The 27,818-nt window shown below is 47.5% G+C and overlaps 1 protein-coding gene across 1 annotated transcript in view; it reads left to right on the top strand.

The window, feature by feature from the left end:
- MEIS3 (Meis homeobox 3) overlaps positions 1-27,818 on the top strand; it is an 81,549-nt gene that overhangs the window by 36,794 nt on the left and 16,937 nt on the right. Inside the window, exons 7-8 of the mRNA XM_082231272.1 lie at positions 8,965-9,076; positions 24,555-24,700. Of these exons, the coding sequence (XP_082087398.1) occupies positions 8,965-9,076; positions 24,555-24,700 (258 nt within the window). The remainder of the gene's footprint in view (positions 1-8,964; positions 9,077-24,554; positions 24,701-27,818) is intronic.

Genomic DNA, 27,818 nt, shown 5'->3' with positions numbered 1-27,818 from the left:
TCGTTTTCTCTGCTCTCTCGACATGCTGGAATTCTGTTCTTCCCATCCCTGAAAAGGGCAGGTTGAAACAATCACTTTAATAAATAAGTAATCCATCATGCGACCTAGTGTTTTCTTACCATTTCTGACCGACTTGCTTGGGTCAGCTTTCTTTATGCTGGGCAAGAGTTATAAGAAATCTTGTCTGGCCTCACTGCGCTCCCCTTTCTGAGAGTTAATGGCAACTTTTCATAACCCAGTTGTATTGGGGACATAAAATTTGCTGCTGCAATGATGTGATCCCACCCTCTTCAGTTTAGGAAATGATATCCGCAGATATTTCTTGTGCAGCTGTTTCTTCCAAACATATTGAGTTCAGAAGAGTCCCTTCTAGTCTTAAATCCTGCTCTTATCCAGGGCCTGCTATTTTGTGCGTGAAAGTGTGGCGATCCTCACCTAACTTGATTTCTCTGCTGGGAGACCTGGCAAATATGCCCAATCTACTGCTTCAGTCTGTTACAAGTGCTACCTAATACTCATTCTGCTTTTGTTTTTTTTATATAATCATATTTATTAAAATTTCCAATAATAACAGAATAAGAAAATAGAAAAGATAAAGAAAGAAAGAAAAAGAAAGACAAATTTAAACCCTTATTTTCGTAACCTTCTTTCTAGGACTCCCTCCTTCCCCACCCGATTGTATTCCCCTTTCCCTAAGTTGGTTCCACAAGCTCTCATTCCCAATTTAAACCTAGTATATTTTACTCATAAACCAATTTAAATTTACACAATCTTAACATCACTCCTCATCTTATTATAGAACAAGCTTTTCCCCCCAAGATCAGCTCTCATTTCCTTCCACGAGTTCCCCCTTTCTTAGAAAAAGAAAAAAAACAAAGACATATAAGATCAAAGTTGTAAAGAGTATAAGATAGAAAATATAGAAAAGTTCAAAAAGTTGGTTACATAGCCTTTGGGTTCTAAGATTCCCCCTCCCTTCCCCCGGTTTAGATTCCCCATGTCCATCTGTCTGTATGTTGTCGGCCTGGAGATCTTAAGTCCACAGCCAAATTTTTCTCAGTCCATCTTGCCGATTTCTTTAGATTTAGTTGTTTTAATAATATTTAACTTCAAAAATCCAGTCTGGTTAGAGGCCTTTAATTTTCCTTAATCGTTTGTTGCTCCTCCTGTTGTTCTTTCCGTGTCGTAGTTAGTTCTTTGCTCTTTTATTTCTTACTTTCTCAGGTTTCCATCTTGTTCAGCTGTTCAACCATTCTTGTTCCAAAGTTTAGTGTCTCTACAGAGGTTTGTTATTCAGGGACAAAGACTTACGTCCAGTTCCTTCCTTGCTTCAATAGAAAATTCTATTGTATTATGGTCACCTCTGTAGACAAAATAATATTTCAGTTTTACAGCTTTCCCAGGAGATAAGACCTGTACACATCCCAGAGTAGTTTTCCACATACGACACATTGTAATGTCCCGAAACCCCTCTAGGGGGATTGCAATAACTTTGTATCCTCTAATCCAAAAGTCAAATTGTTATTTCTTTTTCCCTCGACAGTTTATATCCATATTTGTATCAAATTATAACAAAATTGACCAACAAAATACTTGTAACAAAGTCCTCTTTATATTCTCTAGCTTTGACAGCTCTTTTGACAGCTGTCAAATTCTCCGTTTCTCTTCACCAGGCTCTCCGAATCGCCCCGGTTCCCAGGGGGGGGGGGTTGCCCTTTCCTCTCACCCTCTTCTCCTCCAGCACAATTCTTGTAGTTTCCCATTGTGGAGTTAATAGTTTTGTCATCAATAAACTTCTGGATCGATCTTGGTTTCCCAGTCCTTGTTTTAGCATGTTTACAATCAGGGGGGGACTGACTTCCTTTTTTGAATCCCCCCCGCTCGTGCCGAATCCGGAAAAAAATCCTTTTTTTTTCTCCTTTTGTACCCGGTTACCCAATTACTCACGGGTTGTCGCCAATTGTCCAAATTTCCAAAGGAAGAAGCCAGCGCTCTCCATCGAATGGCATGCGGCTGCGCTCGGCAGGGGAAGCAGAGGACTCACAGCACCACGCCGCTCCCTGGCACCCGATCCGTAGCCTTTAAAAAGGCTCCTTCACAAGTCGGGAGGGCGCTAACGGTGCCAGCCGAGTCACCATGTCCACGGGCTCCGTGCCCGTGGTTTTTAAGGGTCCCCGCGTCGCCGGCGCGGTAGGACCCAGCCCCTGCCGAGCCGACTCCCTCCGGAGCTTGGAGGGAGTCCGCCATTCGGCGATGGCGCTAACCCGGAAGTGATACTCATTCTGCTTTTGTAAGAAACTACAACTAATCCAGAATATAGTAGCCAGACTGGTGACTGGGAGCAGCTGCCGGGACCATATAACACCCATCCTTAATGATCTACATTGACTCCCAGTACGTTTCTGAGCACAACTCGAAGGGTTGGTGCTGATCTTTAAAGCCCTAAATGGCTTTGGCCCAGTACAGTCAAACGTTGGTTCTCTAATGGCTCCGTTTTTGAACATTTCAGCTCCCCAACGCCGGAAACCCAGAAGTAAATGCTCCAGTTTTTGAATGTTTTTTGGAACCTGAACGTTCCAAAGCTCTTGCAACCAATCAGAAGCCATGCCTTGGTTGTCGAACGGTCTTCCGGAACGGATTACATTCGACAACTGAGATTTGACTGTCTAACCTGAAGGAGTGTCTCCATCCTCATCATTCAGCCCGGACGCTGAGGTCCAGCTCCGAGGGCCTTCTGGTGATTCCCTTCCTTCAAGAAGTGAGGTTACAGGGAACCAGACAGAGGGCCTTCTCTGTGGTGTCACCCGCCCTGTGGAATGTCCTCCCACCAGATGTCAAGGAAATAAACAACTATCTGACTTTTAGAAGACATCTGAAGGCAGCCCTCTTTAGGGATGTTTTTAAAGTTTGATGTTCTGTTGTGTTTTTTATATTTTGCTGGAAGCTGCCTAGAGTGGCTGGGGCAACCTAGTCAGTAGAGAGGCAAATAAATAATAAAATTCTTATTCCTATAGGTGGGGCCAAAGCAAATGTGGGGGGTGCCGACGCCCTCCCTGTTTTCCTCTCCGCCCAACTGGCTGTCAGACAAGGGAAGAGCTCGCTTTTGCCACAGATCTGAAGTGACCACTTGCAGAGAGGCGGCCCTTGAAACCAGGCCATACAGAATTAGGCCAAGGGTCTCCATCTTGCCCACAGACCACCGACGACTCCCCAATGTTTAGGACAGAGGCTGTTCGCAGCCCTAGCTGGAGTTTCGAGGGTGCGAACCTTTCACCTGCAAGTGCGTGTTTTGCCGCGCGGCGCTAATTTTTGCCGAGGCTGACGGAGGCGCAGAAATCACACTTGGATATCCTCAGGCTACCTGACGTCTCACATAAAGCATTTTGAAATATAGCTGACTTTGGGATCCCTCCACGCACCGCCCACACCCTGTCCTGTCTCCTAACAGGTTTAGCCAGCTTCTGCTTGCTTCAAAAAGCCATCTGATGGGCGGTGAGAAAGGAATGGTGTGTTTGCATCCTACAAAATCGAGCTTATCTCTCAAGCCGCTTCCCGCTCTTTTTGTTGTTGTTTAGTCATTTAGTCGTGTCCGACTCTTCGTGACCCCCTGGACCAGAGCGCGCCAGGCACTCCTGTCTTCCACTGCCTCCCGCAGTTTGGTCAAACTCAAGCTGGTAGCTTCGAGAACACCATCCAACCATCTCATTCTCTGTCGTCCCCTTCTCCTTGTGCCCTCCATCTTTCCCAACATCAGGGTCTTTTCCAGGGAGTCTTCTCTTCTCATGAGGTGACCAAAGTATTGGAGCCTCAGCGTCAGGATTTGTCCTTCCAGTGAGCACTCAGGGCTGATTTCCTTCAGAATGGAGAGGTTTGATCTTCTTGCAGTCCATGGGACTCTCCAGAGTCTCCTCCAGCACCAGAATTCAAAAGCATCCATTCTTCGGCGATCAGCCTTCTTTATGGTCCAGCTCTCACTTCCATACCTCCACTCTTTTTGGTCTACCTTAATTTGGGGGGGGGGAGTGCTTAATAATGGTGTAAAATAAATATAACCCCTCCTCTCCCAGCCCGTATGGCTACTCTCGCCCCTTCCCCTGTAAGGGAAGTGGGGGAAGGGGGAACCCATCTCTCCTTGCAACATTCATGAGTTTGAAAGAAAAGGGTCGTACATTTGGAAAATAATTACCCCTGACAGTTAGCTGGTAATGAAGGAGACGTGGTCGCCTCTTGCAATGCCCCTGATCTCTCCCTTCCCCTCCCCGCCCCGCCAACTTTTTCATTTTTTCCCAAGCCCCGCTAATGCAGTCAACACATTCATTTGCCTATAGCAACTTCCTTGCATTTTTAATGTGCCCCGGGGCTATCAGGCTGGAAGCTTCGCAGAGTGGAGGGGTTTTTTTTGGGGGGGGTTGGCGCAAGCAGACGGGGGGGGGGAGGAGGCTAATTCTAGCAACATCCGCAGCCCAGCATCTGAGGACCGACTCCTTTCTTAGCCGTTCATCTCCTCTTCCACACTGAACATGAAGGGGAAAGAAAGTCCGTGTTGGATGGAGATCAGCGTTCTCCCATCTCCAGCGACTGCATAAGGGGGCCTGTAAGCGAGGCCTGGTGGCCTGACCCTGTTTTTCCACCCCACACCCCGCTTTATCGCAGGTACACTGCGCCTCTACATGGAGGTTCTGATTAATAATAATAATAATAATAATAATAATAATAATAATACAGTGGTACCTCGGGTTACCTACGCTTCAGGTTACATACGCTTCAGGTTACACACTCCGCTAACCCAGAAATAGTACTCTGGGTTAAGAATTGAGAATTTGAATTATTATTTGGGATATTAGCATTCCCCACCTGCCCAACCCACGCCCAATCGTGGAACTGACGGCCGCAGCAAAAGCCACTACCTTTATTTTTTTTTATTTACAGTGGTACCTCAGGTTACATACGCTTCAGGTTACGAACTCCACTAACCCAGAAATAGTGCTTCAGATTAAGAACTTTGCTTCAGGATGAGAACAGAAATTGTGCTCTGGCGGTGCAGCAGCAACAGGAGGCCCCATTAGCTAAAGTGGTGCTTCAGGTTAAGAACAGTTCCAGGTTAAGAACAGACTTCCGGAACGAATTAAGTACTTAACCCAAGGTACCACTGTATTAAAAATCACACTTTGATACAAGAAGATAACACACAGTGCTGCAGTGAGAATCTCAGGTTTTGAAAGGCACGTCTAAATAATACCATTTTTAGAAGGCATTAAAAAAAAGGATAGGGATGGCTCCTGCCAAACTTCTATTGGCAAGGAGTTCCACAGGGCATGGCCTGCCCCAGTCAAGGCTTGGCCCTGGGTAAAAGCCAGGCAAACGTTACACGCCATGGAGGCCCACCCAAAGCGCACTTCTTACCTGCCCTTCACTAGAAGGTCCCACAGCAGGTGTAAAAATAATAAAAATGCAGTGTTAAAATTAGCCCTAGCAATTTATAATTGGGAGAACAGGGCAGGTCTAAGTATAGACACCTTCAGTGTCAAAGGGTAAAAATGGGAAATTCAGATGACTTCTTTTTAAAAAAAATAAAATGAGGGGGAGGTTAGGCACATATTGAAAGCCCTCGGATGCAATAGCTAATGCATTTTAAATTGCATTTTAACCTGTATTTTAAATTGTCCCCCCCCCCCTTTTTCCCTATTATGTTTTTACTGTGATTTTATTGGTGTTAGCCGCCCTGAGCCCGGCTCTGGCTGGGGAGGGTGGGGTATAAATAAAATTTATTATTATTATTACCATGGTACTTCGGGTTAAGTACGGTACTTAATTTGTTCTGGAGGTCTGTTCTTAACTTGGAACTGTTCTCAACCTGAAGCACCACTTTAGCTAATGGGGCCTCCCGCTGCTGCTGTGCCGCCGGAGCACGATTTCTATTCCTATCCTGTAGCAAAGTTCTTAACCTGAAGCACGATTCCTGGGTTAGCGGAGTCTGTAACCTGAAGCGTATGTAACCTGAGGTACCACTGTAAATTAAAAAAAAATAAAGGTAGTGGCTTTTGCTGCGGCCGTCAGTTCCACGATTGGGCGCGGGCTGGGCAGGTGGGGAATGTTCATATCCCAAATAATAATTGTTGGAAATTCAAATCCCACCCCCGTTAACATGCTTAAGCCTCCGTCCTTAAGATGGGGAGACAAATCTCAGCCCTGGACTTGACTCTTAAGCGGCTCTCGCGAAATCCGCTTTGGGCAGAAGCTGCTGGGCCTGCACTTAATTAACCGCTAGTGTTGCTACCTTCGCTTCCTAGAGTTTGAAACAGCGACCCCCTGACCCCTCCCTTCCCGTTTATTGTGGTCTACAAGTGTTAGGTTCGCTTTCGAAATCCGCAGCTCCTTAACCCCTTGAACCCCTTAGCCCTCTCGCTTGTGGGGCTCCTGTGATCAGCTCTGCCAGGTTAATCAGGGAGGGTATGAGAGGGCGGGGCGGGGGCGCGGGGCCCCCGGGGCTTTGTTTTAGTCCCCCGGCAAGTCGGGGGGCTGCAATCCGAGCCCCTTCGGTAGCTGCGCCAGAGGCCCGGTGTCCCCCTTTGAACTCTCTTCAATTGGGCAAGGGAAGGGGAGGGAGGGGGGGTCAAAATAATTACAGCCCCAGCGGAGGCGTTGTGGAAATCCCTGCTAAATCCTGGCCTCCTCCTTAAAGGATTTATGGGGAGGGGGGGAAAGGCTTGCATGGGAGAAGGAACTGGGAGCTGCGGATAAGGGAGTTGCCCCATGGTCGGGATTCCCTGAGCCGGCAGCAGCCTCTGGACAGGCGAAAGTCGAACCGGTGAAGTTGCCACCCTTGCCAGGAAAAACAAATTTCGTAGAATCGTGGCGTTGGAAGGGACCCTGAGGATCATCTAGTCTAACCTGCTGCAATCAGGAACACGCAGCTGTCCCTTACGAGGATCGAACTTGCAACCTTGGCGTTATCAGCACCAGACTCTAACCAACTGAGCTATATTTTGTCCGTTCGTTTCTTCCTGTCTGCACAGGGTCAGGGTAGGAAAGAATTTGCTTTCTGATTGTCCCTGTTTACAAACAAACTAGGGATACTAATAATACCAGCCTCCTTTGCAGGGACGGGACGCGGGTGGAGCTGTGGGTTAAACCACTGAGCCTAGGGCTTGCCGATCAGAAAGTTGGCGGTTCGAATCCCCGCGATGGGGTGAGCTCCCGTTGCTCGGTCCCTGCTCCTGCCAACCTAGCAGCTCAAAAGCACATCAAAGTGCAAGTAGATAGATAGGTACCACTCCGGCGGGAAGGTAAACGGCGTTTCCATGTGCTGCTCTGGTTTGCCAGAAGCGGCTTAGTCATGCTGGCCACATGACCCAGAAGCTGTACGCCGGCTCCCTCGGCCAATAAAGCGAGATGAGCACCGCAACCCCAGAGTCGGCCATGACTGGACCTAATGGTCAGAGTCCATTACCTTTACCTTGCAGGGATATTGGGGGGACTTTTGAGGGGGTGCAGATTGGGGGCAGGCAGTTTGGTGCCTTCCAAATCATTGTTGGACTACAGTTCCCATAACAGGGGCCACATGGCTAACTTTCCACCCACTGAGTACCCAAAGTGACTGGGGAACGGGGTGGGGGTAGAGAGAGAGAAACTTTCCCAGAGAACTATTTTTCTCCTCCTTGTCATACGCTCAGGGATGAGGGATGCTTCAAGGTCAATAAAGAATCAATTGCAAGGTGTTCTAATTGGTTTACATGTACCGTCTTAAGTTTTCCTAGCTGGGTCTCTGCCACGGGCATCTATTTTGTATGGCCTTTACATTCATCTGCTCTTATTTTCTGTGTTGTGCTTAACTGGTTTTCCACGCCACGCTCATTGCATTTTGTACCTTGCCTTGAGGTATGGGTGGGGGAGGCGAAATACTTAGCTAATTAGTTTAATAAAGAATACAATATAGATTTGACTCTGATTGCATGGCCTTTGGGACAACTGAGGACATTCAAGGATCGGCTCAGTTCTTGCAAAGCTTCTCTTCCAAGCCATTCACGGAACACACAAGGAATAAGAATTGCCTTGCAGATGACAGATGAAGGGTTCTATCTATCTATCTATCTATCTATCTATCTATCTATCTATCTATCTATCTATTGTTACGGAAATACCGGGGGGGGGCACATCTTTAAAGTTAAATATTACAAATATTATGCCTGAATGTATCCTTTCAACTTGACAGCTCAGGGAAGTTACCTAGCTTTAAAAATAATATAAAATCATCTCCTTTCCCAGTTTCCTCCATTCCAAAGCTTTTCCCTTTGAGAAAGGACTTCAGGAAGTTCTCAGAGGTGACAATTGCTGGGCTCCTTGTTAGCCAAAGGAAGCCAAATCTCATCACCTGGCTCGCCTCAGGCTCCAGACATGCAAAGGAACTTCTATTGTACTTTTGGGTGGTGGGTACTTAAGACATATTTGCCTATGCTAATCTTATACCTGAGTCTTGCCCTGCCATGTCTGCTTATGATAAACTTGTACCAAGGACTTGTCTGGACATGTTTGCCAAGGTTAACCCCTCCCCTTTTGTGACATGTCAGTGATGTAGCAATGGTGCTGTATGAACTGTATTCTGGGATATGGTGGGAAAGTTTCAAAAGTTCGCTCTTTCAGATTTGCTCTTTGAACCTATTGCGCAATAAACCTTGGTCTACAGCAATTTGCTCCGGTTGGCTGGAATCCTTCCTTTATTCCGCAGGGACCCACGGGCTCTGCCCGACGAGCTGGGTGACTGAGCAGCCTCACACCTAGATTTTTTCCATAACTCACTCTATCTATCTATCTATCTATCTATCTATCTATCTATCTATCTAATCTACCCTTCTGCTGATAACCATTCTTCCTGGGTTGGGAATGAAAGGAAAACATGGATCTGGGTAACCTCCTGGTGTCCACTCACACAGTTAACCTTGCCATATGTGCTCCTTTCTCCTGTAGAACAACTCTTGGATCCGGGACCACGATGAGACGGGATCCACGCACTCGGGAACGCCGGGACCTTCCAGCGGTGGGATTGCGTCACAGAGCGGCGATAACTCCAGCGAACAAGGTAGGTTTAGTGGATGCTGGAGGGAGGAGAAAGGCTCTGCTTCCGTGGTCCTGGATTTTCTGTGTGGGCTCAAGGTAAGGAGAGCATTGCAGAGAGAGCCTTTTAGGTGGAATTAAGGATCTAAAGAAGGTCCGAAAGGTGATGTCTTTGACCAACAGCGCTAATACAGCAAAGAAAGAATTTAATTTAAGGGAACAATTGTAGAAAAAGAAAAGACATCCACCTCAAATAAAAATATTTGACACGGGCCAACAAAATAGGGAAGCTCGAGAAAAATAACTGTATAATACTGTATAACAAAATACAGTGGTGCCTCGTTTTTCAAACATAATCCGTTCTGGAAGACCATTCAAGTTCTGAAACGTTCAAAAACCAAAAACTCAGTATGGAAGCTTCAATACGGAAACTGAATATGGAAAACTCAACACGGAAGGTGTGTGGCATGTTTGACTTCCGAGGCGAGTTCAAAAACTTCTGGGTTTACTTCTGGGTTTACAGCATTCGGAAACCGAAATGTTCGTCAACAGAGGTGTTCGAAAACCGAGGCACCACTGTACCAACAATGAACCAGGTAACCTGACAATAAACTATTGTTACATGGCAACGAAAGTTCAGAAACTGAGTTGAAAAAGTCAGTTACGATTACCATAATCATGATAGTTGTTCTTAGCATTTAAACACTGCAGCCTTGCTCAGCCTGGGGCCTTCCAGATGTTTTGAACTATAACTCCCATCAGATCCAGCTTAATTCATTTGCCTTCAGTCTGGGAAGAGTGGTACTGTAGAAGGACTTAACCGAAGGCAGGCAAAGTCAGTCCTGAGTAAGAGCAAGGCTTCCTGAATCTCCAAATCTCTCCAAAATCTCTGTAGCCAGCAATGCTTTTCGCAGCAGACTTGTTTGCAGACAGTGCTCCTCTTCCTCATTTCTGCTTTCGTATTAACTCAGCCATCTGTATTGCACTTGGGCAAAAAAAATAAGTATTGCACTTGGGCAAAAAAAATGAGAGGCACAAATACAAGATGGGGGACACCTGGCTTGAGAGCAGTACATCTGAAAAGGATCTAGGAGTCTTGGTTGACCACAAACTTGACATGAGCCAACAGTGTGACGCGGCAGCTAAAAAAGCCAATGCAATTCTGGGCTGCATCAATAGGAGTATAACATCTAGATCAAGGGAAGTAATAGTGCCACTGTATTCTGCTCTGGTCAGACCTCACCTGGAATACTGTGTCCAGTTCTGGGCACCACAGTTCAAGAAGGACACTGACAAACTGGAACATGTCCAGAGGAGGGCAACCAAAATGGTCAGAGGTCTGGAAACGATGCCTTATGAGGAACGGCTAAGGGAGCTGGGCATGTTTAGCCTGGAGAAGAGGAGGTTAAGGGGTGATATGATAGCCATGTTCAAATATATAAAAGGATGTCACATAGAGGAGGGAGAAAGGTTGTTTTCTGCTGCTCCAGAGAAGCGGACACGGAGCAATGGATCCAAACTACAAGAAAGAAGATTCCACCTAAACATTAGGAAGAACTTCCTGACAGTAAGAGCTGTTTGACAGTGGAATTTGCTGCCAAGGAGTGTGGTGGAGTCTCCTCCTTTGGAGGTCTTTAAGCAGAGGCTTGACAACCATATGTCAGGAGTGCTCTGATGGTGTTTCCTGCTTGGCAGGGGGTTGGACTCGATGGCCCTTGTGGTCTCTTCCAACTCTATGATTCTATGATTCTATGATCTACGCCACAGCCCTGTGTGTCAGGCCATTATTTATGAGACTGGTCTTGCAAAATAATAATAATGAAGGATGGAGGCTGAGGCAAAGAAAATGGTGGCTCGGCTGAGCCCCCCTCATAAGATTATAACTGAGTCAGGATTTGTACAGGAGAGTTGCATCGAGCTGGCTATGGGGGGGGGGAGTCCCTCTGTAAAATCGCGGCCCCTTAGCAGAAGAACAATGGCACACTGGAGTAATTTGTACGTTGCAACTGCAAACTTTCACCCAGCGATGAGATGCTTCTGGGACTAAGATGCCGGTTATGATGAAGCGAGGGGGGCCAGTCGAGTCTGGAATAGAGGGACGTACCGTATTTTTCGCTCTATAAGACTCACTTTTCCCCTCCTAAAAAGTAAGGGGAAATATGTTTGCGTCTTATGGAGCGAATGCAGGCTGCGCAGCTATCCCAGAAGCTAGAACAGCAAGAAGGATTGCTGCTTTCACTGTGCAGCGATCCCTCTTGCTGCTCTGGCTTCTGAGATTCAGAATATTTTTTTTCTTGTTTTCCTCCTCCAAAAACTAGGTGCGTCTTATGGTCTGGTGCGTCTTATAGAGCGAAAAATACGGCACTTGTCTTGTTTTTCTAAAACATATGCAGCTGCTTGCAGAGCAAAGAGGGCCTTACAGAGTTTTCCATCTAAATTTAAGCAGTGTATTATGTGGGAAAGTCAGTAAAAGTTGGAGAGGAGGGCAGAGGGAAGGCTGAGCAGAGGGGAATGTGAGCACATCCAGTTACTTGCACTTCTTTTGGGACCCCAGTTGTAGGACCAAAGGCTCTCAGAAAATAAGAAGATAGGGCACATCAGAGAAACTACGCTTTGCATAGTGGTCTCGACCAGAGACAAGGTGGGGGGGGGTATACCTTTGGATTCCTAACATACCCCAGCTTACCTGCATACCCTTAAACTGTGCCAAGGAGTGCTGGATTTAGAGCACTGTGGTTGGTTCCCCTGCACAGGGCACTGAGCCAACGGGGGTTCAAAATTGAGAAGATCCATGATTGAGAAGATCCATTTGCGAGCAGCAAATGTTGGCCTCGCTCAGGGTGCCAGACTCCCAAAGTTTGCTCCTGGAGCCAAGGCCACCCAAACCTAGCGCAGAAATTATCAGCAGTGCTTCAGGAATTTGAGCTCTACGAACTGAACGATGTAATCTGTATCTTATCGGCCAATGTATTTGATTGGGACGCAATTATTCTTTGGATTCGACAGTCCTTTGAATTTTGCGGTGTACGATTCTCGGACGAAAGAAATGTCTCATTTAGAATAAAACGGATTTCGACGGGCATGCCTTCAGATGAGGTGTGTTCCGAAACGCTCGTTTTGCGAGAGAGCAAGTATTGTAATAAGTACAGTGGTACCTCGGGATGCGAACGGGATCCGTTCCGGAGCCCCATCCACATCCTGAATGGAACGTAAGACGCAATGGCGCGTGTGTGGGTTGCGATTCGTCACTTCTGCGCATGCGCGTGACGTCATTTTGAGCATCTGTGCATGCACGAGCGGCAAAACCCGGAAGTAATACACTCCATTATTTCCGGGTTGCCGTAGAGCGCAATCCAAAAGCGCTCAACCTGAAGCACATTCAACCCAAGGTAAATGAAAACAAGTATTTAAGGATGAATTTTCACGCTGATTTTTTTAAAAAAAACAAACCATCCCACAGGCAACTGTAAGAACAGAACAGGCCTATGAGCAAAAATGTGCGAAACCAGATCTCTCCATCGCAAGAAATTATGGTCAAACCCGTGCTAAGGTGGGGTGTTTTATTGGGGGGACGATACAAACTGGCTTGTGTTGTGCTCTCTCATCCAGATTCTGGAGCGTTGCAAGGGAGGCACCCCTGTGTACCAACGTTAGGCTTTCCCTCCCCGTGCCCTAAGCCAGGAAGGAGATTCATCCTGGCCTCCCATCTGCGTTTTGCAATCTCTGCGCATGTGCAGAAAGGGCGTGAGCCCGCCTACAACACCTGCGAGCATGTTCCGCAGAAAGCCGGGGATCGCAGTTATGCTAATTAGAGTGTGAGCGTTTACACACACACACACACACACACACACACACACACACACACACGGGCCTCTGCATTCCAGCAGTCGCCATCTGTTGAGCAAATACCCTGAGAATGGGGGCATCCAACTGAAGAAAGGGAAAGCAAAGGCAAAAGGAGGGGGGTGCTGTCAGCCCTCGAAGCTGGGGGGTCGCCCTGGGAGTCACTGCGGCGGAGCTGCAAGCCGCCCCGTGGAACCTCCTCCTCCCCAGACCTTGCAGAGCGCAGAAGTCAGCCTCCAATGGGAGGGTTTGCAAGGGGGGAGCGGGCGAGGGGGAGACGAGGAGGACCAGAGTGGGAGGAGGGGTAGATGGCCCTGGGAAAATCGAGAAACAGCATCCAGGTTTTAGAAGCGATGGGGTGAGCGAGGCCTCCTAGGAGAAGGAAGGAGATTTAGCCTGCTGACTTCCCACCCCCCTCCCCACAAAATGGCCTGTCTTATAATAATAATAATAATTTATTATTTATACCCCGCCCATCTGGCTGGGTTTCCCCAGCCACTCTGGGCGGCTTCCAACAAAACACTAAAATACAATAACCTATTAAACATGAAAAGCTTCCCTAAACAGGGCTGCCTTCAGATGTCTTCTAAAAACTTGGTAGTTATTTTTCTCTTTGACATCTGGTGGGAGGGCGTTCCACAGGGTGGGCGCCACCACCGAGAAGGCCCTCTGCCTGGTTCCCTGTAACTTGGCTTCTCTCAGCGAGGGAACCACCAGAAGACCCTCGGAGATGGACCTCAGTGTCCGGGCAGAACGGACACTGCCTCCATCCTGGTCCTTGCCTGCTGGTAAAAGAGGAGTGTTAGGAGACCTGGTGTGCAGGGACGACGACTTAACATTTTCGTTCACTACCCCTTCACTCCCTTTCGCACAGTGCCCTTTAGGAAAGTTAGTCATCAGCCCAGTTGCTAATCCCTTGCAAACCAGCAAGGAGTGGTGAAATTGGATGGACTGGTTTTTGAGATGCTTCCGGCCTGGAGAGTGTGGCTTCCTTTGACTGCTTGGAGAGCTTGGAAGCAAATATGGTGCTGGTGAGTGTGAATTAAGCTCTGCCCCATGGGTAGGCAAACTAAGGCCCCGGGGCCAGATTCGGCCCAATTGCCTTCTAAATCCGGCCTGCGGACAGTCCGGGAATCAGCGTGTTTTTACATGAGTGGAATGTGTCCTTTGATTTCAAATGCATCTATGGGTTATTTGTGGGGCCTGCCTGGTGTTTTTACATGAGCAGAATGTATGCTTTTATTTCAAATGCATCTCTGGGTTATTTGTGGGACATAGGAATTTGTTCACCCCCCCAAAAAAAAAATAGTCCGCCCCCCCACAAAGTCTGAGGGACAGTGGACTGGCCCCCTGCTGAAAAAGTTTGCTGACCCCTGCTCTACCCAACCTCTCTCCTTCTGTGGCACAAGCCGGCTACATCAGTTCTTCCAGGCAGGAAAAGTTCAAAACAACCATTTAATTTTAATTTTTTTAAACCAGATTAAAACACCCATCCGCATTCATCGTACCTAGATAGGCTTGCCAAAAGAAAAAAATGTTTTCAGCAGGTGCTGGAAAGGTTTCGGTGAAGGTTCCTGCTTGAGATCAATTGGCAAGGAGTTCCAAAGTGTGAGTGGGGGTTCGCCCAGAGCTTTGAAGGCACCACCCATTGAGAGACCATCACCAGCTGAAGCCCACCCATTTTTTGACCCAGTTCCCCACCCTGCTCTTCTAACCACTAAGCATTGGCCTGACCCCATGCTAGTCCTGCCCAGAGCAGATCCACTGAAATGAACAAGTCTGAGCTTGGGCCATTCATTGCAATGGGTCTACTTTGAGCACGGCTTGGTTGGAGACAGCCCTGTATTCTCTTTGTCTGACCGGACATCCATAAACCTGTCTGCAGGCCTCCAGAGACAGGCCTGGTTACTCATGGCAGGGACAGAAAATAGCCGGCCCCGTGTGTGTGTGTGTGTGTGTGCGTGTGTGTGTGTGCCCTCTCCTCTCATTCCAAGCTGAATGGTGACGTTCCGAGGGTCAAGGGGTCGGCGCCTAAATGGGAAGAGGAGGGGCAGCTTGCTTTTTGCAAAGCAAAATGCAGGGGGAAGGGGGGTGTTTCTTCCTGCCCACCAGCGACTTGATCAGCCGACATTTTTGCCCGACATTCCATTCCTTCTCTGGTTCAGTCAGCTTCTGTGGCTGCGCATGGGAAGTTGCAGGGGGACAGATGCATGCAACAAAAGCCTCACACAAACACACACCAGCCCCAGCTTAAGTAGCAATGGGTTTAATAATAATAATAATAATATGCCACCTTTCGCCAGAAAACTGCAGCATGCAAGACCAATTTCACAACGTAACATCTATGTAACATCCAACTCAAAATAATTATACAAATGCAATTATTTTAAGGAATGCATAAAAAGGTAAAGGGACCCCTGACCATTAGGTCCAGTCGTGGCCGACTCTGGGGTTGCGGCGCTCATCTCGCTTTATTGGCCGAGGGAGCCGGCGTACAGCTTCCGGGTCATGTGGCTAGCATGACTAAGCCGCTTCTGGCGAACCAGAGCAGCGCACGGAAACGCTGTTTACTTTCCCTCCGGAGTGGTACCTATTCATCTACTTGCACTTTGATGAGCTTTCGAACTGCTGGGTTGGCAGGAGCTGGGACTGAGCCACAGGAGCTCACCCCGTCGCGGGGATTCGAACCGCCAACCTTCTGATCGGCAAGTCCAAGGCTCTGTGGCCACCTGCGTCCCAAGGAATGCACAATGAAACGCAAATTCTCATAAAAGCAACAGCATAAATAGACGAGAAAATCAGCAGCAGGGTATCTAAAATACAAAGACAGCCCACAGATACAGAAACTTTTGTCAAAGGTAGCTCTGGATCCTAGCTCCCTATAGAAAACAACAGAGTCTCCCAGCTCTCACCTGAGGGCTTTCCTTCCCTCTCCTAGTCTCTCACCCTAGGTGAGCTTTGCTTCTCTGCCTCTCTCTCAGGGCACTTAGCACTTAAAAGTTCCTGTGCATTAACCCAACTCTTTACTGTGTACACCTCTAAAGCACATTTGAAGCACACTGTGCTACTGAGTACTGAATAAAGGGCTTGGTAAATTTAGGAAAGGGACGCGGGTGGCACTGTGGGTTAAACCACAGAGCCTAGGGCTTGCCGATCAGAAGGTCGGTGGTTCTAATCCCCGCGACGGGGTGAGCTCCCGTTGCTCGGTCCCTGCTCCTGCCCACCTAGCAGTTCTACTCATGTAAAAACATGCTGATTCCTGGACCGTCCACGGGCCGGATTGAGAAGGCGATTGGGCTGGATCCGGCCCCCAGGCCTTAGTTTGCCACCCCATGGTCTGGTGGCTTCCAGGTGCCAACTCTTAGAGTAGGGGAATATATTCAGACCCTACAAGTGTCCCTATTTTCCAGGGATGCCCCTGATTTAGAGAAGCCATCCTGGTTTCTGACTCAATCCCGGAATGTCCTGCTTTTCCTTTGCATGTCCCTATTTTCATTGGAGAAATGTTGGAGGGTATGGATTTATCCTGTACAGGGAAGGGTTTTTTATGTTTTATTATTTTTTTAAAAAATATGTTTTTATGTCTGTTGAAAGCTGCCCAGAATGGCTGGGGCAACCCAATCAGATGTGTGGGGTATAAATAGTAAAATTATCATTATGGAATGGGACGTCCCTATTTTCATCAAAGAAATGTTGGAGGGTGTGTAAATTAGGGGTGAGGTGAGACATTAGAGGGATTTTCCTCTGTGATCAGGCTCTTTTATCCCATTATAAATAATAATTATAGCAATGTGTTCACACAACTAGGTTAGGCTGGGATCTGTGCCCCTGTGGTGCTAAAGGTACAGTGGTGCCTCGCAAGACGAAAAGAATCTGTTCTGTGATTCTCTTCGTCTAGCGGTTTTTTTGTCTCGTGAAGCAAGCCCATTGACGGATTAGCGTATTAGCGCTATTAGCGCTATTAGCAGCTTTTAGCGGCTTATCTGCTGATCGGATCAGCTGATAAGCGGCTTAGCGGCTTAGAAAAAAGGGGGGAGGAAAAAAAACCAGCAGGAACTAGCAAGACATTGTCGTCTTGCGAAGCAAGCCCATAGGAGATTCGTTTTGCGAAGCACCTCCAAAACGGAAAACTCTTTCGTCTAGCAAGTTTTCCGTCTTGCGAGGCATTCGTCTTGCGGGGCACCACTGTACTTTGGATAAGGAAACTCTGGATGATCTGGGAAGGCCTGGGCTAAAGTCCTACCTCTTTCCACATCCGGTTCCACTGGAAAGTCACCATTTCTAAGCCTCGGTTTCCCCTATCTGTGAAATGGGGGAATACTGCAGTGAGGACACATGAGAGAGCTGCATTTTTATCTTAGGACTGCAACCTTTCACTAATAGGTTAGTCAACAAAATCTTTTTGTAATTTGATTAGTGCTGGCTAAGCAAAAGAATCAAAGGCACATTTTAATTCTGGGTTAGGACGTTAAGACTCCTGCTTGTTTATGTTTTGAGACTAGTTCTTGTATGTGACCAACAACGGGGAATGGGAAAGTAGAAAAATCAAAGCCTTCTCTTTCCTGAAATAAGGAGCAGCAGCTTTCATTTATTAAATTGCAAATCATTTCAAAATGGGATCTATTTTTGGTAATGTGCACATTTATTACAACTTAATTAGATAAAAGACAGACAATTAATCAAATAAGCACCCGGAATACAAAAGCTTGTTTTTTTCTAGGTTCAGATATTGTGTTTCTTCATTTAGGAAGAGTGCGCACTGTCTGTTCTGTGGCAGAATACAGAAGTGAGAGCCTCATTGAAGCACTCTTGTTTCCCCAACCCCTGCTCTGCCTAGTCTAATCATAAACCATAAATCCACGTATAATGTGGTAAGCAGACAAGAAAGGTGTAGAAGGGCGCTGCCTGACCTTATCAAAGTCCCTAATCCTGTGATCTGCAAAAAAATATAAAAATAAAATGATGACAGTGCTCAATTTGCCCAAATTTCTTTTGGTGAGGCTCTGTTGCCGTTGTGCAAATCTCACTGCAGTGACGTTGCTGCAGCCTTTTTATTTTAGAATTTTGGCTTTGGGGCTTGCCTGGAAAAGCTTGACCTCCCGACTGCATCGCCCTCCTGGTTTTGTTCTTTTTGCAAAGAGCTGCTGCAGTTTTTGCAAAGAACTGTCCTTGCGCACCCCTCCGCAAGCAGAGTTCTGGAAACAGAGGGCAATGGGTTTTACTTTTTGCATTTGGGGGGGGAGGAGAGCGGGAGAGGGGAGGAAAGCAGGGTGGGGCCAGTGATCAAGTGGGGACACGGGTGATGTCTGCTGGAAGCCCCCGACAGCAGCGCTTTCTCTGATGCATAATTTACTTCCCCCTCCAGGCAGGGCTTTTAAGCTGCCTTTTAGCCGGAGGATATAAAAGCATGACAGCTGTTCCATTGGGCTAGGATTGGGCGGGTGGGGGGGGGGAAGAGACGGGATTTTATGTTTGTTAGGCGAGGCTTGTGTGCAAAGGGAGGCGGGGAGCGTGTGATAGCAGGGGGTTCCACACTGCAGGTCCCCCTCTCCTTTCCTTGGGCATTGACAGGAGGAAGGAAGTTCTATCTTCAATTTTCTGAGAGCCTAGGAAAGGAGGTTGACTCAAAACGGCCAGAAGTCAATGGGGTTTTTCCTTGTTAATTCTGCTTCTGTGTGGCATAAGAAACCTTATTTTAATAGCTTTTAAATCTCGCCTTTCGCCCCCAAGAGCTCAAGGTGTTGCCCTTCCTTTTTTAATCATCCCGACGACGACAACCTTGTAAGGCTAGGCTGAGAACGTGATTGATGGGCCTAAGGCAGTGGTTCTGAAACTTCTTTATCTGGGCCATGTTTTCAGAAGAAGAAGGAAGGCTCGCTCCACACAGAATTTCTTATTATTGAGAAATACATTGGAAAATGAAATGGAACGGCTCCTGGTCGTGCTTGATTTATAACACAGAACACAACTATGTGGGAGCCAGTGTGGTGTAGTGGTTAAGAGCGGTGGACTCGTAATCTGGTGAACCGGGTTCGATTCCTCGCTCTTCCACATGCAGCTGCTGGGTGACCTTGGGCCAGTCACACTTCTGTGAAGTCTCTCAGCCCCACTCACCTCACAGAGTGTTTGTTGTGGGGGAGGAAGGGAAAAGGAGATTGTGAGCCGCTTTGAGACTCCTGAAGGGGAGTGATAAAGCGGGATATCAAATAATTTTCCCCCTCTATACTACACTGAAATGTTTAAGTGTTTCTTCAATGATCCTTGAACCTTCCTGCCACACGTGCTCTGCTCCCCTGCCACACCAGTGTGGCGTACCACACCCTTGAGAACCACTGGCCTACGGTCACTCAGTGAGCATCAGGGCTGAGCAGGGCTCTCTGCCTGGTTCTTCCTGGTCCTAAAGCAACAGTCCAACCACTGAACCACACTGCCTCATCTTCAGAACCTTTCATGGTTATGCAGAGGTGGTTTGAGGGAAGTGCGACCGGGTGCCGCCCTGCAGGGAGCGCCGAAACAATACTGTAGAACGGAGTGTGAGAGGCAGGGGGCACCGAATTTTTACGTCACTGAAATTTCAGAGCCCAAAGTCTGCCACTGAATTATGGGATGTATTTCAAATAAACTCAGCACAGCATGTTCTTCCTTAGTAATCCGCCATCCCTGAGAGAGAGAGAGAGAGACTGAGAGTGCCTTCCCTAAGCCCATTCAGTGAGGTGAGATTTCATAGAATCAGAGAATCATAGAGTTGGAAGAGATCACAAGGGCCATCGAGTCCAACCCCCTGCCAAGCAGGAAACACCATCAGAGCACTCCTGACATATGGTTGCCAAGCCTCTGCTTAAAGACCTCCAAAGAAGGAGGAGACTCCACCACACTCCTTGGCAGCAAATTCCACTGTTGAACAGCTCTTACTGTCAGGAAGTTCTTCCTAATGTTTAGGTGGAATCTTCTTTCTTGTAGTTTGGATCCATTGCTCCGTGTCCGCTTCTCTGGGGCAGCAGAAAACCACCTTTCTCCCTCCTCTATGTGACATCCTTTTATATATTTGAACATGGCTATCATATCACCCCTTAACCTCCTCTTCTCCAGGCTAAACATGCCCAGCTCCCTTAGCCGTTCCTTATAAGGCATCGTTTCCAGGCCTTTGACCATTTTGGTTGCCCTCCTCTGGACACGTTCCAGTTTGTCAGTGTCCTTCTTGAACTGTGGTGCCCAGAACTGGACACAGTACTCCAGGTGAGGTCTGACCAGAGCAGAATACAGTGGCACTATTACTTCCCTTGATCTAGATGCTATACTCCTACTGATGCAGCCCAGAATTGCATTGGCTTTAAAATGGGTGGGTCTTCCAAGTCCTTTGCCTCCTCATGATATTAAAACTTGTTACAGTGGTGCCTCTGGTTGCGAACGGGATCCGTTCTGCGGCGCGTCTGCACATGTGTGGGTTGTGATTTGTTGCTTCTGCGCATGCGCATGATGTCATTATGCACGTCTGCGCATGCGCAAGCAGTGAAACCCGGAAGTAACCCTTTCCGGTACTTCCGGGTCACTGTGGGATGTATCCTGAAAGAACGTAACATGAAGCAAACATAACATGAGGTATGACTGTACAATGGTACCTCGGGTTACAGACGCTTCAGGTTACAGACTCCGCTAACCCAGAAATAGTACCTCGGGTTAAGAAATTTGCTTCAGGATGAGAACCGAAATTGCGCGGCAGTGGCAGCAGCAGCAGGAGGCCCCATTAGCTAAAGTGGTACCTCAAGTTAAGAACAGCTTCAGGTTAAGAACGGGCCTCCAGAGCGAATTAAGTTCTTAACCCGAGGTACCACTGTATATGTTATACAGAAAGGTCTCCAAGCCTATTTAAAAACTTAAGCATAAGTTATAACATACATTACAGCATACATTATAAAGCAACTATGTAGGACGTTGGCATGTGTTTTAATCTGGATTTTAGCTTCTTCTTATTGTTGTTGTTTAAAGGCTTTAAAATGTTGGTTTTTTATTGATAATTTCATTGATTTATTCTTCTTGTAAACTGTTTTGAGAGTTTTGGGACTTTTCAGTCCAACGGGATATGAATTCTATGAATCAATCAAACAAACAAACAGATGTACAGAGAAACGCACGCAGTTCATAAGAAAGAAATACACAAGGCACACACACACACACACCCGGCCCCAAATAAAGGTGCCTCCCCCAAGATGTTTGCTGTTGATTTAGGGCGATTCGTCATAATTTTCTTTCCACTAAGATAAATCCCAGAGCAGGGTTACAGCATAAAAAGTATGGAATAAAACGAAACAATCAGGGGTGCGGAATCCAACCACCAGAGTAACCAACTCAAACATCCCACCCCAGCACTGCAAGAGTGGCGTTGCTGGACTCCATCTCCCAGCAGCACCAGCCAGCATGCCTAATGGTCAGGGGTGATGAGAAATACAACAGCATGATATAAAAGAATATGGAAAAATTGGATTTCTAAATAGGTAAAAATTTAATGTTATAATATATTAAGATCAAAGATCAGGATAATAAGGAGGGAAAGAAACTGCTGGATTACTTAATTGAATTGGAATACAAAAAAGGGAGGTATGAGGAGGTCAGGGAAACAAGGATATGAATGTAAGATATGGATAGGTTGATTTTTCCTTTTTCCCTTTTTTTCTTTTTTCTGTAAGTGTACCTATTCTGTATTTTTCTTGTATTTTTATTTTTGTCTTTTATTCTTGTATTTTTTGTTTTTATGTAATTCCTTTTTTATGTAATTCCTTTTTTTATGTAATTCCTTTTTCTGAAACTTTAATAAATATTTTATATATATATAAAAAAACGGCATCAGCAAAGTGCCATAGGTTCTCACCACCTCTGAGGCTGGTTAATTATCTGATATCTGGAATGGGTCATTATCTGGTGCCTCCCTGTGGAATCTGATGGCTAATCTTTGGCCTCCCAGTTATTGCTGGACCACAGGCTCCCAATATCGCTAACCACTAGCCTTGCTGGCTAGAGCGGTTGGGAGTCCAACCATGTCTGGAGGAGCCTGTTCCCTGTCTTGTCTACTTGCGAGCGGAGGAGATGTCTGTGGCCAAGTATAGAATCGTAGAGTTGTAGGGACCCTGGGGGTCATTCAGTCCAGCCCCCTCCAATGCAGGAATCTTGGCTAAAGCATCCATGACAGATGTCTGTCCAAACCTTAAAAACCTCTAAGGAAGGAGGGTCCACAACCTTCCAAGATAGTCCGTCCCACTGTCCAACAGCTCCTACTGTCAGAAAGTACTTCCTAGTGTTTAGTTGGAATCTTCCATGTGATTTGTTGTTATTTAGTCGTTTAGTGGTGTCCGACTCTTTGTGACCCCATGGACCAGAGCACGCCAGGCACTCCTGTCTTCCACTGCCTCCCACAGTTTGGTCAGCTTCGAGAACACTGTCCAACCATCTCATCCTCCGTCGTCCCCTTCTCCTTGTGCCCTCCATCTTTCCCAACATCAGGGTCTTTTCCAGCGAGTCTTCTGTTCTCATGAGGTGGCCAAAGTATTGGAGCCTCAGCTTCAGGATCTGTCCTTCCAGTGAGCACTCAGGGCTGGTTTCCTGAAGAATGGATAGGCCTGATCTTCTTGCAGTCCATGGGACTCTCAAGAGTCTCCTCCAGCACCAGAATTCAAAAGCATCCATTCTTCGGCGATCAGCCTTCTTCATGGTCCAGCTCTCACTTCCATACATCCATGTGATAGCCTTTAGCTATTGGAAGATGGCCATCATATCTCCTCTTTTTGAGGCTAAACATACCCAGCTTCAACCATTCCTCATAAGGCTAGGCTTCTAGACCCTTGATCGTGTACGCCATTTCTCTCTCCTTTTGTGTTGATCCAGTGGACGTGTTACGGGCCCTGACTGATCACCCTGTGACAGTCGGCTCTGCCTCAAGGACGGAGGCAGCCCGTCTTAAATTGACGGATCGTCTGTCTGCTTTATCCCTCTTAACTCGCTGCTGTTTGCTCTGACTGATGAGGGCTCACCAGACCAGTGCTGACATCTAGAGAGGCTACAGCTTGAACCAGCCACTTTTTGCATGCAAGACACATTCTCTACCATGACTGCTAAGTAAAGGGTAAAGGGACCCCGGACCATTAGGTCCAGTCGTGGCCGACTCTGGGGTTGCGACGCTCATCTCGCTTTATTGGCCGAGGGAGCGGCACATTTTTCAAGAACACAAAATTAAATTAAAAAGACACAGGAAGTTCTTAGACAAAATGATGAATAGACTTTGATATTAATGTGTGTTTGTGTCATGGACGGCCGGGGTGTGTGTGGAAGGGAACCTGCGATGAATGCAAAGAAGGAAAGGGGGTGAGTGGAAGTATATGCATAGCACTTCATATGATACAAGGGTGCTGTTTAGACCAAGGCAATCAAAGGTAAAGGTAAAGGGACCCCTGACCATTAGGTCCATTCGTGGCCAACTCTGGGGTTGCGGCGCTCATCTCGCTTTATTGGCCGAGGGAGCCGGCGTGCAGCTTCCGGGTCATGTGGCCAGCATGACTAAGCCACTTCTGGCGAACCAGAGCAGCGCACGGAAACGCCGTTTACCTTCCCGCCAGAGCGGTACCTATTTATCTACTTGCACTAGCGTGCTTTTGAACTGCTAGGTTGGCAGGAGCAGGGACCAAGCAACGGGAGCTCACCCTGTCGTGGGGATTCAAACTGCCGACCTTCTGATTGGCAAGTCTTAGCCTCTGTGGTTTAACCCACAGTGCCACCTGTGTCCCTCCACCATGACTGCTAATGCCTGCCTAATGGACAGGGTTAGCCGGTCATCTATGGTGGCCAGATCCGAGGAACACCTGCTAACCAGGAAACAAAAGAGAGTAGTCCTTTTCACAGTTAAACTACTATGGAACTCACTCCCACAAGAGCCAGGGTGGCCACCAACGTGAATAGTTTCAAAAGGGGATTAGACAAATTCACGGAGGATAAATGATCAATTTACGATGGCTGTTCCTGCCCCCAAATAACACACTCAGTCCCCACAGGGCTAGTTCAGATGTGTTCCCGGCACAATTTGCTTTTAGCTTCTGGTTTAGAAATCAAAGACTGTATGCCAAGATATTTAAAAAGACCTCCATTCCAGATGCAGGGACAAATATAGGACATATATTACCTTTATATTCTGTTCATGAATGCCTGATCGTGTCTGTCTGGTTGCTGTGTGTAGCAGTATTCTAAACCATATGGATCCATCAAAGCAATTCATATCCATAACCTCCTTCCTGCTCTTACAGCTGCAATGTAGCAGCTGGGTCTGTAATGTTCAGCCAGCTATGCGCGTGAGCGGGTCAAAGTGAGTAGGGGGAGAAGGGGAAACTATCTAGAGGCTCACTATTCTTAAAGACCCTGATTTCATCACAGATTTCAGTTTACAACAGTCCTCCCAAGGGTGAAATTCCACCACTAGCCTCTAGAGGGCCTCTAGCATTCGACGCTTGATACCATGTCTCCCTCTAGTGGCCACATGTGGTATGACTCCAAAACCTCTTTCTAACTGAACCACAGCAGATTTAGTCCCCACACCAGGTACAAACTTTCTGGGCCTCTTTCTCCGACCATCTTTCTCAAAGGGTTTTCTCTCTCCATTTCTGCTTCTTTTTTCCTCGCAGGGGACTGTCTAGACAACAGCGTGGCCTCCCCCAGCACGGGAGATGACGACGACTTAGACCGAGACAAAAAACGGAACAAGAAAAGAGGGATCTTCCCCAAAGTGGCCACAAACATTATGCGTGCGTGGCTATTCCAACACTTGTCGGTAAGGACCTGGATCTTTGTGGGGGGAAAGGGTAGGAGAGAAGGGAAGTCGCCAGGATCATAGAGAACTGCCTTATGCGGAATCAAACCATTAGTCCATCTGGCTCAACAGTGCCCCTACTGGCCGAGTCTCTCCAGCATTTTGTGCAAGGGGGATATTCCCAGTTTTACCTGGAAAAGCTGGGGCTGGAACCTCAAAAACAAGGGTTTCTGCGTCCCATTCTCAGCTACGCAAGGAAGAATTGGGAATGGGGGGCCGGACAATTTGAACAAGGGTTGATGGGAGTTTCCTGAAGCTTCCTGGAGTAAGGAACAGGTCAGATATGCAAAAACAGCATACAGTGGTACCTCTGGTTAAGCACCACTTTAGCTAATGGGGCCTCCTGCTGCCGCTGTGCCGCCGGAGCACAATTTCTGTTCTCATCCTGAAGCAAAGTTCTTAACCTGAAGCACCATTTCTGTGTTAGCGGAGTCTGTAACCTGAAGCGTCTGTAACCCGAGGTACCACTGTACAGGTTACAGACTCCGCTAACCCAGAAATATTACCTCGGTTAAGAACTTTGCTTCAGGATGAGAACAGAAATCGTGCAGCGGCAGTGGGAGGCCCCATTAGCTAAAGTGGTGCTTCAGGTTAAGAACAGTTTCAGGTTAAGAACGGACTTCCAGAATGAATTAAGTACTTAACCCGAGGTACCACTGTATTCTGTCTCTAGGACTGGGGAACCCATGACCCTCCAAATGGACTCCAAATCCCATCAGCCAGCATGGCCAACAGTCACAAATGATGGGAGTCGTAGTCCAACAAGTATGTGGAGGGCCAGTTTCCCCTCTCCCAAATTAACCCAGTTTCAAACCCTTCCGTTGGCTCAAGGGATCACGGACACTTGTTTTCTGAAGCCGCAAGGAGTGTTTAACAGAAAGGTCCTAGCACAAGGCTTCTATTTTTCGCAGCACCCTCTTCAGAGAGGACCTTGTCTTTTTGGTGAGCAGCAGCAAAGACCCAGGTGATCTTTACGCAGGACTTCGAAGTGGACGAGAAGCAGAGGCTGTGTGGTTGTTGTCGCTACCTCTGTCTCCCCAGCGGTTAGCTGTTTCTCTCCCCCACCTCCCAGAGCTGGGTTGAGCTTGTATTTTAAATGGTTTTATCACGAGAGCATTTATTTATTTATTGCAGTTATTCATATCCTGCCCCTCAGGATACAAACCCTTCCAAGTTGGCTTACACAAGTGAGATTGAACTACAGTACATTTAAACAAACACACACACACACATAGACACCACAATATGCATTATCAAGGTACAAACAATATTGTATATCATCAGGATCAATATCAATATCATCAGGATGCTTTCCACAGGGCAGTTTGCAAGTAGGGCGGCCTGGTATATAATAGTAATAGTAACAATAGTAATAGTCATAGTCATAATAATAGCAATAATAATAGTAATAATAAATTTATTTATACATACATAGCAATACGGGTGGCGCTGTGGGTTAAACCACAGAGCCTAGGACTTGCTGATCAGAAGGTCGGCAGTTCAAATCCCCACGACAGGGTGAGCTCCCGTTGTTCGGTCCCAGCTCCTGCCCACCTAGCAGTTCGAAAGCACATCAAAGTGCAAGTAGATAAATAGGTACCGCTCCAGTGGGAAGGTAAACGGCATTTGCTAGGTTGGCAGGAGCAGGGACCGAGCAACGGAAGCTCACCCCGTCGCGGGGATTCGAACCACCGACCTTCTAATTGGCATGTCCTAGGCTCTGTGGTTTACCAACAGCGCCACCCGCGTCCCATTTTTCCTTGTTGTTGTTGTTTAGTCGTGTCCGCCTCTTCGTGACCCCCTGGACCAGAGCACGCCAGGCACTCCTGTCTTCCACTGCCTCCCGCAGTTTGGTCAGACTCATGCTGGTAGCTTCGAGAACACTGTCCCACCATCTCGTCCTCCGTCGTCCCCTTCTCCTTGTGCCCTCCATCTTTCCCAACATCAGGGTCTTTTCCTGGGAGTCTTCTCTTCTCAGGAGGTGGCCAAAGTCTTGGAGCCTCAGCTTCAGGATCTGTCCTTCCAGTGAGCACTCAGGGCTGATTTCCTTCAGAATGGAGAGGTTTGATCTTCTTGCAGTCCATGGGACTTTTTCCTTAGGATATCCCTATTTTTGTTGGAGAAATGTTGGAGGGTATGGAAGAGCAAAGGCAGCTCTATTAATTCTGGGGACAGCCCTGCAGTGAGAGCCCATCCCTCATGCCAACGTGCTTTACCCAGGGGTTTTCTTCAACAACAAGGCATGCGGACCACCCGTTATTAGAATGGGCCCAAAGCTGGCCTTAATAAAGGACGATGTTTCAGCCATGCCGCTGATCATTTCTGCCCACGGTGCCATTTTCTGCCAACGCAGGCTGAGTTGGGGGAATTGCTGGCTCCCGGCTTGCGACCCCTTTTGAACTGGCAAGCGAGCGGCTTGCTAGCTAACAGTGGGCATCTTTCCATGCCCGCCACCCATGCTCCCTTCCCTTCCCTTCTCCTCCTCGCTCGCCACCAAGCTGCCAGGCAATTAGGCAGGGCCTCTCCCTGGTTAGTTAAACAAAGGCGAGTTAATGAGCGCTGGCCAATTAGTGGCTAATTGAAGGAGCTATAAAGCTATTAGAGGCTGGTGAAGGGTAATCAATTCTAGCCAATTACCCTGAACGCATTGGCAGGGAGCGAGGTGGGAGGGGGGGCTTCCAAGGCTAAGCGGCTATGGCTAAGCTGGGCCCAGCCTGGCTCTAGTGGGCTAGGGAGCAAGCAAATTGGAATTGGGGCAGGGGGACGCCTTGTCTTCCTCACCATGCGCTATCTAGTTCGTTTTCGTATTTGCTGCTTAGATTTTAAGCCCAACCTTGCCCCAAGGAGTGGAAGCATATGTGGCTCACAAACACACACTTTATCCTCACAACCTGTGAGATAGTGACTGGCCCAAGGTGACCCTCTGAACAGAATACAATGGTACCTCGGGTTAAGTACTTAATTCGTTCCGGAGGTCCGTACTTAACCTGAAACTGTTCTTAACCTGAAGCACCACTTTAGCTAATGGGGCCTCCTGCTGCTGCCATGCGATTTCTGTTCTCATCCTGAAGCAAAGTTT

This window comes from Podarcis vaucheri (assembly GCF_965113315.1).
Source record: "Podarcis vaucheri genome assembly, chromosome: 7".
Taxonomy (NCBI): domain Eukaryota; kingdom Metazoa; phylum Chordata; class Lepidosauria; order Squamata; family Lacertidae; genus Podarcis; species Podarcis vaucheri.
This window is presented reverse-complemented; position numbering and strand designations above follow the sequence as displayed.